The 15,969-nt window shown below is 41.3% G+C and overlaps 1 protein-coding gene across 1 annotated transcript; it reads right to left on the bottom strand.

Moving 5' to 3' along the window:
- Nucleotides 1-7,097: 7,097 nt before the first annotated feature.
- Nucleotides 7,098-15,717, bottom strand: tspan31 (tetraspanin 31). Its single transcript, XM_055931148.1, has 6 exons — nucleotides 15,520-15,717; nucleotides 14,425-14,592; nucleotides 10,780-10,860; nucleotides 10,022-10,162; nucleotides 9,456-9,566; nucleotides 7,098-9,220 (listed from the first exon to the last, which is right to left on the bottom strand). The coding sequence occupies exons 1-6, from the start codon at nucleotides 15,580-15,582 to the stop codon at nucleotides 9,146-9,148; spliced, it is 639 nt and encodes a 212-aa protein (XP_055787123.1). The 5' UTR covers nucleotides 15,583-15,717; the 3' UTR covers nucleotides 7,098-9,145.
- Nucleotides 15,718-15,969: the final 252 nt, after the last annotated feature.

Below are 15,969 nucleotides of genomic sequence, written 5' to 3'. Positions count from 1 at the left end.
AAATAACAATAGCGAGGCTATATACTGGGGGTACCGGTACAGAGTAAATGTGCGGGGGCACCTGTGTTGAGGTAATAGAAGTAATATGTACACGTAGGTAGAGTTATTAAAGTGACTATGCATAGATAATAACAGAGAGTAGCATCAGTGTAGAAGGGGGGGGGGGGGGGGGGGCAATGCAAATAGTCTGTGTAGCCATTTGATTAGCTGTTCAGGAGTCTTATGGCTTGTGGGTAGAAGCTGTTTAGAAGCCTCTTGGACCTAGACTTGGCGCTCCGGTACCACTTGCCTTGCAGTGGTGATGTACCCGGTGATGTACTTGGCCGTACGCACTACCCTCTGTAGTGCCTTACGGTTGGAGGCCGAGCAGTTGCCATACCAGGCAGTGATGCAACTCGTCAGGGTGCTCTCGATGGTGCAGCTGTAAAACTTTTTGAGGATCTGAGGACCCATGCCAAATATTTTCAGTCTACTGAGGGGGAATAGGTTTTGTCGTGCCCTCTTCACGACTGTCTTGGCATGCATGGACCATGTTAGTTTGTTGGTGATGTGGACACCAAGGAACTTGAAGCTCTCAACCTGCTCCACTACATCCCCATTGATGAGAATGGGGGCGTGCTCGGCCCTCCTTTTCCTGTAGTCCACAATCATCTCCTTTATCTTGATCATGTTGAGGGAGAGGTTGTTGTCCTTGCACCACACGGTCAGGTCTCTGACCTCCTCCCTATAGGCTGTCTCATCGTTGTCGGTGATCAGGCCTACCACTGCTGTGTCATTGAAAACTTAATGATGGTGTTGGAGTCATGCCTGGCCATGCAGTCATGAGTGAACAGGGAGTACAGGAGGGGACTGAGCACGCACCCCTGAGTGGCCCCGGTGTTGAGGATCAGCATGGTGGATGTGTTGTTACATACCCTTACCACCTGGGGGCGGCCCTTCAGGAAGTCTTGCATCCAGTTGCAGTGGGAGGTGTTTAGTTCCAGGGTCCTTAGCTTAGTGATGAGCTTTGAGGGCACTATGGTGTTGAACGCTGCACTGTAGTCAATGAACAGCATTCTCACATAGGTGTTCCTTTTGTCCAGGTGTGAAAGGGCAGTGTGGAGTGCAATAGAAATTGCATCATCTGTGGATCTGTTGGTGCGGTATGCAAATTGGAGTGGGTCTAGGTTTTCTGGGTTGATGGTGTTGATGTGAGCCATGACCAGCCTTTCAAAGTATTTTATCGCTACAGACGTGAGTGCTCTGGGTCGGTAGTCATTTAGGCAGGTTACCTTAGTGTTTTTGGGGACACTGACTATGGTGGTCTGCTTGAAACGTGTTGGTATTACAGACTCAGACAGGGAGAGGTTGAAAAAGTCAGTGAAGACACTTGCCAGTTGGTCAGCGCATGCTCGGAGTACACGTCCTGGTAATTCGTCTGGCCCTGCGGCTTTGTGAAGGTTGACCTGTTTAAAGGTCTTATTCACATCGGCTGCGGAGAGTGTGATCACACAGTCATCCGGAACAGCTGATGCTCTCCTGCATGTTTCAGTGTTACTTGCCTCGAAGCGAGCATAGAAGCTATTTAGCTCGTCTGGTAGGCTTATGTCACTGCACAGCTCTCGGCTGTGCTTCCCTTTGTAGTCTGTAATAGTTTGCAAGCCCTGCCACAACCGACGAGCATCGGAGCCGGTGTAGTACAATTCAACCTTAGTCCTGTATTGACGCTTTGCCTGTTTGATGGTTCGTCGGAGGGCATAGCGGGATTTCTTATAAGCTTCCAGGTTAGAGTCCTGCTCCTTGAAAGTGGCAGCTCTACCCTTTAGCTCAGTGCAAATGTTGCCTGTAGTCCATGGCTTCTGGTTGGGGTATGTAGGTACAGTCACTGTGGAGACAACATCCTCAATGCACTTATTGATAAAGCCAGTGACTGATGTGGTGTACTCTTCAATGCCATCAGAGAATCGCAGAACATATTCCAGTCTGTGCTAGCAAAACAGTCCTGTTGTTTAGCATCTGCTTCATCTGACCACTTTTTTATAGACCGAGTCACTGGTGCTTCCTGCTTTAATTTTTGCTTGTAAGCAGGAATCAGGAGGATAGAATTATGGTCAGATTTGCCAAACTGAGAGCGAGGTAGAGCTTTGTACGTGTCTCTGTGTGTGGAGTAAAGGTGGTCTAGAGTTTTTTTCCGCTGTGGTTGCACATTTAACATGCTGATAGAAATGAGGTAAAACTGATTTGAGTTTCCCTGCATTAAAGTCCCCGGCTACTAGGAGCGCCACCTCTGGATGAGCGTTTCCGTGTTTTCTTATGGCGGTATACAGCTCATTGAGTGCGGTTTTAGTGCCAGCATTGGCCTGTGGTGGTATGTAGACAGCTACGAAAAATACAGATGAAAACTCTAGGTAGATAGAGTAGTCTATCGCTTATCATGAGATACTCTACCTCAGGTGAGCAAAACCTTGAGACTTCCTTAGATATCATACACCAGCTGTTGTTTACATATGTGCATAGGCCCCCGCCCCATGTCTCACCAGAGGCTGCTGTTCTATCCTGCGTGCATAACCCGCCAGCTGTATGTTCTTAATGTCGTTGTTCAGCCATGACTCTGTGAAACATAAGATATTACAGTTTTTAATGTCCCGTCGGTAGGATATACGTGCTTTCAGTTTGTCCCATTTATTTTACTTCGATTGAACGTTAGCTAGCAGGACGGAAGGCAAAGGCAGATTAGCTACTCGTCGCCTAATCCTCACAAGGCATCCTGATCTTTTTCCTCGAAATCTCAGTTTCCTTCTCCAGCGAATGACTGGGATCTGTGCCTGATAGGGTGTCTGAAGTATATCCCTCCCGTCCGACTCATTGAAGAAAACTCTTCATCCAATTTGAGGTGAGTAATCGCAGTTCTGATGTCCAGAAGCTCTTTTCAGTCATAAGAGCAGCAACATTATGTGCAAAACAGGTTACAAACAACACAACAAAACAAAAAAAATAGCATGGTTGGTTAAGAGCCGTTAAGACGACAGCCATCATCTAAAATAATAGAGAAATATCAGTTACTTTTTCCAAACAACATTCTATGTGGGTATTGATGCCCTGTGGTTGCAATGTAACGTTCAATTCTAAGAAATAATTACCCCTAAGATCTAAGGACCTAGGGCTTGGTTTCTACTAAGCTACTAACATATGCAATTGTTTTATGATGGAATTAGGATCCCTGTAAGTATTTAGGATCCCTGTAAGTATCATGTTTTAAATGTTGTATTATTTGATGAAACATTGAATTTGGTCTGATATTTGCTCATAGAAACGCATTGAATAACATACAGTTTAAGTCAGAAGTTTACATACACTTCGGTTGGAGTCATTAAAACTTGTTTTTCAACCACTCCACAAATTTCTTGTTAACAAACTATAGTTTTGGCAAGTCGATTAGGACATCTACTTTGTGCATGACACAAGTCATTTTTCCAACAATTGTTTACAGACAGATTATTTCACGTATAATTCACTGTATCACAATTCCAGTGGTTCAGAAGTTTACATACACTAAGTTGACTGTGGCTTTAAACAGCTTGGAAAATTCCAGAAAATTATGTCATGGCTTTAGAAGCTTCTGATAGGCTAATTGACATAATTTGAGTCAATTGGAGGTGTACCTGTGGATGTATTTCAAGGCCTACCTTCAAACTCAGTGCTTCTTTGCTTGACATTATGGGAAAATCAAAAGAAATCAGCCAAGACCTCAGAAAAATAGTTGTAGACCTCCACAAGTCTGGTTCATCCTTGGGAGCAATTTCCAAACGCATGAAGGTACCACGTTCATCTGTACAAATAATAGTACGCGAGTATAAACACCATGGGACCACGCAGCCGTCATACTGCTCAGGAAGGAGACGCGTTCTGTCTCCTAGAGATGAACGTACTTTAGTGCGAAAAGTGCAAATCAATCCCAGAACAACAGCAAAGGACCTTGTGAAGATGCTGGAGGAAACCGGTACAAAAGTATCTAAGTATCTATATCCACAGTAAAACGAGTCTTATATCGACATAACCTGAAAGACCGCTCAGCAAGGAAGAAGCCACTGCTCCAAAACCACCATAAAAAAGCCAGACGACGGTTTGCAACTGCACATGGGGACAAAGATCGTACTTTTTGGAGAAATGTCCTCTGGTCTGATGAAACAAAAATAGAACTGTTTGGTCATAATGACCATCGTTATGTTTGATGGAAAAAGGGGGAGGCTTGTAAGCCGAAGAACACCATCCCAACCGTGAAGCACGGGGGTGGCAGCATCATGTTGTGGGGGTGCTTTGCTGCAGGAGGGACTGGTGCACTTCACAAAATAGATGGCATCATGAGGCATGAAAATTGTGTGAATATATTGAAGCAACATCTCAAGACATCAGTCAGGAAGTTAAAGCTTGGTCGCAAATGGGTCTTCCAAATGGACAATGACCGCAAGCATACTTCCAAAGTTGTGGCAAAATGGCTTAAGGACAACAAAGTCAAGGTATTGGAGTGGCCATCACAAAGCCCTGACCTCAATCCCATAGACAATTTATGGGAAGATCTGAAAAAGCGTGTGCGAGCAAGGAGGCCTACAAACCTGACTCAGTTACACCAGCTCTGTCTGGAGGAATGGGCCAAAATTCACCCAATTTATTGTGGAAAGCTTGTGGGAGGCTACCCGAAACGTTTGACCCAAGTTAAACAATTTAAAGGCAATGCTACCAAATACTAGTTGAGTGTATGTAAACTTCTGATCCACTGGGAATGTGTTGAAAGAAATAAAAGCTGAAATAAATCACTCTCTACTATTATTCTGACATTTCACACTCTTAAAATAAAGTGGTGATCCTAACTGACCTAAGACAGGGAATTTTCACTAGGATTAAATGTCAGGAATTGTGAAAAACTGAGTTTTAATGTATTTGGCTGAGGTGTATGTAAACTTCTGACTTCAACTGTATCTATACATTGGAAAAAAGATAGTAAAAAAATAAATGAGAGATATAAGAAAGATCAGGATTTTTTACATTTTATTTAATTACTCATATTTAACCCCTTATTATTGGAACTAAAGTACTTCCATGTACAGTATACTTCCATAATTATTTTTTCTAAACTCTTATGAGTTAAGTGAGGCTTGTGGGCGTCCAAGAGAAAAACACATGTACGTGTTCGTGAGTCTCACCTTTCGATGTTGGGGTCATATTAGTGTGTAGCCCAAACTGTTCGGACGCTACAGACAGAAGTTGGCAGATCGGCTGTACTGACTTCAGACGAGTCCCAAGGCGCTTGTGGGGGTCGTAGTCATGAGAATCTCCTCTTGCCATATTAGTCATATTAGTTTGTAGGCCAAATTGTTTGGAAGCTACAGACATTTTCGTGAGAAGACCAATTTTCCGAGATGACAAACACCTCTGTAGCTCTGCCACCTTCCACTGCAGAAGGCCGATATCGGCAGATGCGGTGGATTGAAACTCAGCCCATGTAAAAATGTATATACAAGATATTTCTAGATTTTTTAGTATTATGCTAATTAGATAGATAAATGGCCATGTTATCAGATCTCTAATATAATATATAATCCATAATTTTAAGATATTGTAGGATGCATATGGTACTATTTACTTATGTCTTTGAAAAGGCATTGTACATTACATGACACAAACACACACAACCACATAAAATATCATTATAGGGCCAGATGGTTGTCCCTGTTGGTGTGAATCTCCACAGCTCCTCCACTCCTCCAAGTTAATACACCCGGCATATGGACATGCATCACAGGGTAGGGAACGGGCTCAGTCCCAAATGGCACCTTATTCCTTATTTAGTGCACTACTTTTGACCAAAGCCCTTTGAGCCCTGGTCAAAATATAGTGCACTAAATAGGGAATAGGTTGCCATTTGGGACATGGACTGGCAGTAGGCCCTCAGGAGAGCACACTGACAGGATGGGGATGATGGGGACCAGCGAGGTATTCAAACCACACACACAAACACACACCCAGTTTGTGGACCAGCGAGGTGTCCAAACCACACTGCCGTCCGCGTACCGGAAACTCTGAGGAACCAAAGCCCTTACTAGGCACATTTTACTTACATAAATGTTCCTATTACACTCCAGGGGATAGGCCCCGCCCGACCTGTATGCAGGTACCCCACCCGGCCAAGTCGTATACGTAGCCTATTAAAACACCCTCATGTGATTTGGTCACATCCCATCTAGGGGCGGGTGTTGAAAATTTGCATGAGCTATGGTACAACGTATCGGAATATTGTTTGTTCAATATGTCAATATCAGTCCCACATAAAATCAATGTATAACATACTATGGTGGTAGCAATCTCATGTCATGGAGGGATAGACTAGGGAATTAGGGATACTCAGATTATGTTCCCATTGTTAGTAAACTTGTTAGTGCTTACTTAAAATGATGTGCCATTTATTTGAATTGGTAAAGTAATGCCTGTAACTAAATGGTCTCTTGTGTATTATTACCCAGAGTCTGCTGTCATGGGACCCAACAAGAGGATCAATAGACTTACATTATAGGCATGAAAAGGATTTGGATTTACAGACACATATGAAGCCTAGACCTGGATTAAAAAGCACTTTCAGTGGAGATTCTCCATGCAGTAAGATTTTTAGTCCAGGACTAGGCTTTATCTGTGTCAGGGAAACCACCTCATACACTTACAATTGTCTGAGAGAATTTCCTCAATATTTTTTCCCAGTCCTGACTCCTTAAAACCTGACTGGAAAATGTACAGTATGTGGCATTTATATTCAATAGATACAGGACTACATACCTCTATCATACTGTTAATGTTAGTCAGCTGATCTTCCAGGAATATATTGCTATAGTCCACCTTTTCTAGTTCCTCTTGACTCCTTTTTTAAGCAATTGAATATGGATGTTGTGCAGCTGAATTGGTATAGACGCTGTGCTGCCACTGTGTGGTACATAGAGAGAGCTGCACATTGTAAAACAAGCTAATACTTAGCTGGCCATGGATAACATGTGTATTACAATAACTACTCAAATGTGAATTCAGATCATTTCCTGCCTAGAAGTGAGTCTCAAAATAGTCAACGTAAAACATTTATCCTATCTTGTCATTTTTATTTTGAAATTGAAGTCTCAAAAATTCAAGATAGGGTACAATTGGGATAACAAGTGCACAAGGTTTTAAGTAGGGTACATGGTCTATACGGTACAGAGTTAATATAATGCGTACAGATAATATATATATGCATTAGACCTTGTAGTGGCTCCACTCAAGCACCATATCCACCATCAAAACCATATTAATTCACCATAAGTGGTTCAAGTAATACAAGCGCTGACATTTCAATTAATCTTAGTCCAAAAGGTTGATCCAGATCAATAGAGGCCAGATGAGATGCCACTCCTCCACCCCTCTGTGTAAGACATAGAACAAGCAGTAAGGTGTTTTAACGAAAACACCTTACTAACACTAGAATATTAAGCCCATTAAAAAAAACGTCTGCTGTGCATTATCAAAAGATTTAAAATGAGTTCAACACTGTTGAACAAAATCATGTCAGCAAATGAGGACAAAACCAATGACATCATTCAGCAAAACAACAAATGCACAAACAAATGGAGGATTACGGAAAATAAAACAAGTACAGCAGGTACTTCACTATAGCTTCGACCAAATTATGCATAACTTCTGATTTCGATAATAATTTCCCTTCCAGTTAAAGGTGCCATTTAACATTGTATTGCTCATTACAATTATTTTGGAAGAATACAAGACTTAGACATACCCAAATGATCTTACTACTTTCTTACCTTATCATAAACCAATTCAGAGACGTTCAGAGACGTGAACTATTGCTATTGGAGAGGTCATAGTGTACTTGACTACCATGTCCCTCATAGGTCACTAAATCGTTACACTTATTGACATCATTTGTGAAACAAAGGAACATCGGAAATGCAGGAGGTGTGGATCATCTTAACCATCAAACCCGTCTTTCATGATATTGAAAACTTTCAAAAGATTATATACATGTACAACAATAAGGGCTGCAGTCCATTGGCGATCTACCTACTTACTTATGTGAATGTTAAATTAGTTGGCTCAGTTACACAAGTTCAGTTCATAAATATTCTTAATCCTATCAGATTAACTACTTGACTATCTAAAATCGAACTTCTAAAATACAATACCAGCATCTACGGCATCATCAATTCATCTGAAAAACATACATTTCCATCACACACCACTTCCAACGCGCACCCATTCCTTTGCGACAACAGTTACGTTGAGATTTTCGATCTGACTTCAAACAACACAGCATTTCACCTCAAGTTAAGAGAGAAAAATAGAAACTTCCTGAATAATGCATTTGACAGCAGTGGGTACATACCATACTGTAGTGCCACACATCACAGCTAGCACTAATCTAGAGGGCCATACTTAGCCGAATTAACAATACATACAGGTTGGAGGAAAAGGTGAATTAAATTAGCTTCTTAAACGTTATACACAGTAGGGTTGTCAATAGGCATGGGAGAAAACAATGTACTGTAGGTATGACTGTGCAGCAGGGCAAGTGTAAAAGAATGTCTACGGTTACATGGTTGGAATATAGTCAGTCATCAAAGATCCGGTACTCAAATCAAGGCTGGGCAATAGCCAAATGGAGGTAGCCATTAATCCTATCATACATAAGATCTGGATCCTTGCCAAAATCGAGAAGTTTGACCTCTCGCTAAATCTAAACTAGGCAATATGAAGAGGAGTGCTTGCACAAACAGAGGTTAATGCAGTAGGTAGGCGATGTGTTTTAGTCCAGTGTGAATTTAAGGAAGGTGTGTATATCGGAGGGGTGTGTCAGCTTCTGTATGCGCTCTCTTGTCTGCGGATGTCTCCCAAATAGCACCCTATTCCCTATATAGTGCACTACTTTTGACCAGAGCCCTATGGAGCCCTGGTAAAAACTAGTGCACAATAGAGGGACTAGGGTGCCATTTGGAACGGAGCCCATTTGTATGATTGTGGTCCAGTTTAAACTCCTGAGTGTTTCTAGATGTGCACAATTCTACATGTACCGCTACCAGTGTATCTCCTCATTGGGAATCTACAGTACTGCATTAATTAGATGGGGTTAGACCGACTATAGGAAAGCACTGGGATTGGCTCTGGGGTCTTTCTGGTTCCTGTACCGCACTGCCAGCCACACCCCAAGAATCTGGAAGAAAATGATTACATAATTCAGACAAGGATGTGGTCATACCAAATGGCTTTTCACACTACTGAGCCAAAGCAAGATGTACTGAGCTGGCCTGGTTGCGTATCCACCATAGTGTCTGGAATTGTGTACAGTGTGAAAATATCCAAGTTGGCACCGTTTGGTTCGGGTTCAGGTGGTCACGATAGTGTGAAAAGAGCAAAAAGTGCCTAAAGAAAGGCTCTCAGACACCCACCTCGGTAAAGCTGAAGAAGAGTCCGACCCCTCCCAGGATCTTCAGAGCCTCTGTAGCGTGCTGTAGCATCATGGTACCACAGGTGTAGCAGATTCTCCTGTCTTTACACGGCTGTAATGGAAGACAGACACGCTCGCAGTCTCAGCTGTGGTGTACTGTTAACAGTAGATCAACTGGCAAATACTCTGATAAAGCACAGGGAGCGAGGTACACACTACACTGGCAAAAGCAAGGGGGAAAACAGCTTCCTTGACCGTTACGTCACATATTTATGTGTGACAGGGCATTACTAATGGATAAAACCAAGTCATTTCTGAAATACATTTTCCTGTGGTGACTAATCATGAACAAGGGGGAAATGTAAAATTCAGCTACATTTTTACATTTGAGTAATTTAGCAGACACTCTTATCCAGAGCGACTTAGGTGCATACATTTTCATACTTTTTTCAGCTACCATTTCCCTGTCATACTTCGTATGAGCAGAAGGACTCATGTACTACAAGTACAACTATTTCCAGGTAGTATTTTGCAGGAACATGCATTACAAGTACAGCCAATCCTTACAGCATTGCAGCTGAACCAGTCCTGGGTAAACTGCTTCTGGCCGAGGGTGTTGTTGAGCAGCCCACAGCAGTCCAGCCGGCCCTCCAGCTCTCCCTTGGTGTTGTTGCTCATCAGACTCCAGGTGGAGTTCAGCAGCTTCTCCTGGAAAGAGAGGACATATAATAATAATACTAATGCCATTTAGCAGATGCTTTTATCCAAAGCGACTTTGTCATGAGCGCATACATTTTTTTGGTGGCCCCAGTGGGAATCGAATCCATGATAATTTGCATTGCAAGCACCATGCTCTACCGACTGAGCCACACAGGCCCATGAGGACATGAGTGAGTGGAAATACAAGAGAACATGGGCTCTGTTTACACATGCAGGCCAATTCTTTTATTTCTGTCAACTAACTGGTCTTTTGATCAATCACAACAGATCTTTTCACATCAGCTCTTTTTCCCCCTGATTGGTCAAAGACCAATAGGTTTAAAAAAGAACCGAATTGGGCTGCCTGTCTAAACGCAGGCATAAAGATGGATTCTACAGAGAAAGAGGGAGTGGAAAGGAGCAGCTGACAAGGCATAGCTGAAATGGATAGAGGAAGGGAATCTATCCATTCCTTTCAGATCTACACAAGTTCCTCGGGGTTAGTGTCAACTCTTACCCTACGAGTTCCGGAGCCTGCTGGTTTTTTGTTCTACCTGATCATTAATTGCACCCACCTGGTGTCTCAGGTCTCCAGAGTTGAGTTTGAGGGATCTATGGGTACTCACCTGCTGGTCTTGGTTCATGGCCAAGCAGGAGCATGAAACTCCAAATTGGACAAGGAATACCAGGAAAAGTATGATCATATACTACAAGGGCCCGGTTAAAGGAAACAACAAACTGGTAATTTATCAACTAGGCCTATATTGAGAGAGAGAGAGAGAACATTCTACATTGGAGCTTCTACATTCTATAATGGCGCTTCTACATGGGAGTTTCTACATTGGGAGATAGTGGGTAAGCTTACCTATTAAGCCCACTTCCATCTTTGGATTCAAAGAAGGGGAAGAAAAAAATATTCTCTGCTAATTAATGTTTCAACCAGTTTATGTAGTCGTTGTATTCATACCCGTTTTATTCGAAGACAACCAGATGTTTTATTATTAAGTTATTGACATTTGTAAGTTGCTACAATTTCAAAGCTGCAAAATAACTTGTGTGGTGGCGAATCTCAGATAAACACATTTTCCAGATGTTTTTTGCACCTTCTCAGATAAGTGATCATACTTCATGTAAAATTAAGAGATTCATGTGTTGATATACACATGATAGCATACTACATGGGTATAAATTACTATTTATTGCCAATTGAAACCATGTGTTTTTCATGCTAGCAGTCGTACCACATGTCACAGTCAATACAGTAGCAACATAACTTGGTGAACCACAACAATATAATAGACCTCAAGAACTCACAGCTCACATTTATTTATGCATTTTGTCTTATTTTACTGTTAAATCAACCTTGCATTGTTATACATTCACATTTTTGTAAATTTGACATTTATCTCAGGTGGGCTTAACAGTTACAGTAAAAAGCACCCCCTGGAAATGAAAATAAATATTGTTCAATACTAACTTTGCATTGTAGTCTATAGTGTATATTTATTCCCCAAACATTTTTTTTTTTTACTACAAATCATTGCTGTTTCAATTAAGCCCAGCATGCATTGAAACACATGGGGATTGTGTGTTGATATCCCTAATATTCAATGAGCCTGAGCATAAATATGTATTTTCTTCCGATTTATGTTGATTAAAATACTCAAACTACAGTTATGCATCTATCCATGGTGCCTTTAACAAAAGTAAAAATAATTAAAAAGCCTCTGTAGTCTCTCCAAGACGTTTGGAGTAGACAGGTAGTCGTTGATGCAGTGTCATGACGTTGGCCTGAGGGGGAGGTTTATGACCCCCATAAATACCTTTCCCCTTTTTCCTCTACCAATGTGACTATTGAAAATCCTTTTGTTAACATTGAGAGAGATTCTGGTGACATCAAAAGATAGGAAACGGAACCATATTTCGGTAATCCAACCAGTTGAAAATATGTGTTGGGACTTAATGAATGTCAGTTCAGTTGGCGTCTGAGACATGATTACTGATGATAGGACGACATAAATTGTATCTTGGAAAATCTACACATTCTAGTTATCAGATTCACATGGAATTGTTGTGCAATTTAAATGTTTAAATATGAAACTATTTGTGAAAAGATTAAATTACATTTTTAGCTCCTAAATGAGAGAATTGGTTTTCATGAGTAAACTATGCTCAACTCAGTGGCCCCCCGCCCATGTGAACAGACACTGGTTGTAAACACGGCCCTCTCTCCCAACCCTATATAAGCCCCTTGTCGAAAATGTAACTTTCTGTTCCAAGAACGTGTGGACTTGAGGTCCCCACGTTGAAAGGACAAAGACCACCTACAGAACTAAGCCAACCTCAGCAAGAACCCGAAGAAATTATCATCGAATTTCAATGTGAAGGTGACAACCTACACGCCGGAAGGATGAATTTCAACTATACCAGCCAGAATATAGCATGAGCTTAAAGAATGGCAACTTGGTATGAACTTTGAACTCTTGTTCACTAAAGAAGTGTTACCTCCTAGCCGTTGCATTAGCGCAGCAACTGTAGACGTGGGCTAGGAGAGGACTGACAGAGTATCTGTCTACCACACGACGATGGTACTACCAAGTATCCATTCTACCACCAGACATTCTTCAAAGGAAAACCCGGCCTCCCATCTACGACCAACCGATCGAAGCGCAGCTCAGAGTAAATATTAATTGTATTTTCCTTTTTCAAATGGCTGGTAATTTTGAATGCATAAGATACTGTATTTACGATAGCATAGCTGCCTACGGCCCCGATAGAGACACAAAATCTTTTTGCTCCTCAGTCTTCCCGCTCTTTCACTCAAACCCAACCCCCTTTCCTTGTGTAACCAGCTGTCATATCTGTTCCGTCCACTAGGGACGTTTTGCTTTATGACATAATTTATAATCAATGTATGATCCATTCTGTGTAGATGTAATTCTGTGTGATTAGTTAGGTATTTAGTAAATAAATAAACCAAATTTTGTATTTCTGATTCAACTTGTTAGCCAGGATTTGTGAAAATAACCAAGAATTTACAACTTTCAGATGAGACTAAATAAGGTGACGATTAAATATTGACTGCTATTGATGTAAAAGATTACTAGGTCTTTAAGAGTTTATTTCGGAAGATAACAGCTCCATAAACATTATTTCGTGGTGCCCGACTTTCTAGTTAATTATTTACCTGATTAGCTTAATCAGGTAATATTAATTACAGAGAAATTATTTTATAGAATAGCATGTCATATCACTTAATACGGCATAGCCAAAGACACGACAACAGAGAGAGAAGATTTTAAGGATATCAGGGATAGAAGACCTACAAGTAGCAGAAAAAAATGGAAACAAATGAGGGACAAGAAGATGACCATTGGACAACTACTCATGCAGTTAGGCCCGGGGCATTGTCATATTGTTGTCTCTCATTCATCCAGGTGATTCTATTTGTTGGTTCACCACATGTACCTTTGTAATGCAACAGTAGAGAGGGAGATTTGAAACTGTCTTCAGACAGGCTTTAGAAAGACAAGTTGAACTAATTAACAATAATAGGAGTACAGCAAATGTGAACCAGCATTTAGATAATTCATTTAAACTTGTGTGTGTTCTGGTCTTTGTGCATGGCTTCTTATCCACAGCGGGCCAGTGTGGGTGCAGGGTTGTATTCTAACCAAGCAATAACAGACCTGATTCAACTAATCCGGTCTTGAATAGTTGAAGTCTATGAATAGTTGAATCAGGTGTGTACTGGTTGGCAAAAACAAAAGCCTAGGTTCACATTGATCTCTGTGGATACGAATGGACACCCCGCTGTTATGAGTGGTAATTTCATGATGAATAGTAATGATCAGTTTATTTTAATAACTTTAGGGGAGATTCATATAATCTAAGATCCCATAAGAAAAGTCCACTTGTATGTTTTCAACATTTGGAAATGGATTAAAATTGATTATTTAAGAGGTGGGTTTATTTGGAATATCTATGGGTTTAAGGGTACCCATTAAGCCCAGTCTGGAGTTTTCACATATTTTAATCAAATATTTTTCTCTTACAATAAAAAATGTCATACAACTTACCATGAGATGTCAATCTTTCATTTTATCTCCACTTTTCTTACAAAAACTTAGATTTTGGTTGGCTTAATAGACACATTACTCCAAAATGTTGCCCAATAGAATGAAGTCAGGGAAACTGTAATTAAAGCCCAACGATTGACTCAAACTGAGCCACGTTAGGAGACTTCCTCCTACAAAACATATAAAGGATACAAAGAAGAGCATGACTTGGTGGTGGTGGATGGCTCCGATGAGTCCCACGATGGCTATGAGAAGCAGGAAGAAGCCCACAGCTATGACCCCACCGATGATGTGGATGCTAGACACGATGCCAAACTCCTTCCCCCATGCTGCCACGCCTATCAGCAGCAGACCTACCAGCTGAGGAGGGGGGAGGTGAGAAGTAGTCAAATACAGTTAACCTGGTCCCAGATGTGGTTGTGTTGTCAACTCCTTTGGTCATGGTACATATTTGCAATGCTCATAGGAGTTGGCAAGACAGCACAAACAGATCTGGAACCAGGGTTAGAAGAAGTCACTGCAAGAGGTAACCAAACAAGCAATCAAGTGTGGAACCACTGTCTCTGATACAACAGTGTTGAGGCAGTTTGTGCTGAGGACATGGGAAAGGTAAGATAATAACTAGGCCAACGTGCTGATTGAGGAATGCATGCAAACAAAAACACCACACACACAGATCTAATATCTATGGGCTGAGCTGGCAGAGGAGAAGTATGCACTATAGCAGGGTTTCCCAACCCCCAAACCCCCCCCCCACAAACCAAAACGTGAACCCGGGTGATGGGAGGGCAGGACCGAGTGGACCAGCTGTAACACGTGTCAGTGACGATTCAGAGGTCGAGGGAGATAACGCTCACTGTGAGCTAGTTATATAGCTAAATAAAAACCCTACTGAGTCAGCTAGCTAGCTAATGTACAGCATTGTCTGGAATAGCTAGATAACTAGTTATTCACTTGCAGATGTAGTTATGTTTTTACCCAACCCAAGCAATGATGCGTTCTAATGTAGCAGTTAGCTAACTTTAGTAGGATACCGTTATTTGGTTAGCTAGCTAATGTTAACGTAAAATATTTGACACAATACATTTAACGTTAGCAAAAGCAACAATCTACGTCAGAAATTACCCATATGTCCAGTTAGATGACATCGTAAGCTAGTTAAAACGAAATAAAAAAGTGTTAGCTAGCTAGTTACACAATCTTCAATTTGCCAGTTAGCTAGCTATCCAGTTTAGCTGTGTAGCAAGCTAACGTTAGCTAGCTAAGATGTTCCACTTCAATACTCACAATGTAAACCACATTTAAGGAACAAAGCGCGTTTTTAGAGCAGGTAAATCCACCACAGACCATATTCGTATTTTTTATCGAAATTCTAAAACAAAGACCTTTCTTTAATAGCAAAGCTTTCACAGGCTAACTGGCTAAACTGATTTGTTGTTGGTCTGGCACGCAACAGCACACAAGTGAAAAGAGGGCGTTGTCATGACGTTTGTGCAAAACATGACATCATCAAGACTACTAATCCCTGGAAGAGAAAATGTGCAACATTTTCCAAATATCATAATTCTTGAATAAAATCAAATATATGATCCAGTGTAATATGTTATTCATATCACATATGGGGTAATGAATGATTATCATAAATAAATGTTAGGCCTTACTCCACAAGCCTTGACAAGGAGAATGCAACATAGTGCAGAGGGGTGAGAAAGATAGAGACACAGGAGGCACTCAAAG

This window comes from Salvelinus fontinalis, chromosome 8, assembly GCF_029448725.1.
Source record: "Salvelinus fontinalis isolate EN_2023a chromosome 8, ASM2944872v1, whole genome shotgun sequence".
NCBI classification, from domain to species: Eukaryota; Metazoa; Chordata; class Actinopteri; order Salmoniformes; family Salmonidae; genus Salvelinus; species Salvelinus fontinalis.
This window is presented reverse-complemented; position numbering and strand designations above follow the sequence as displayed.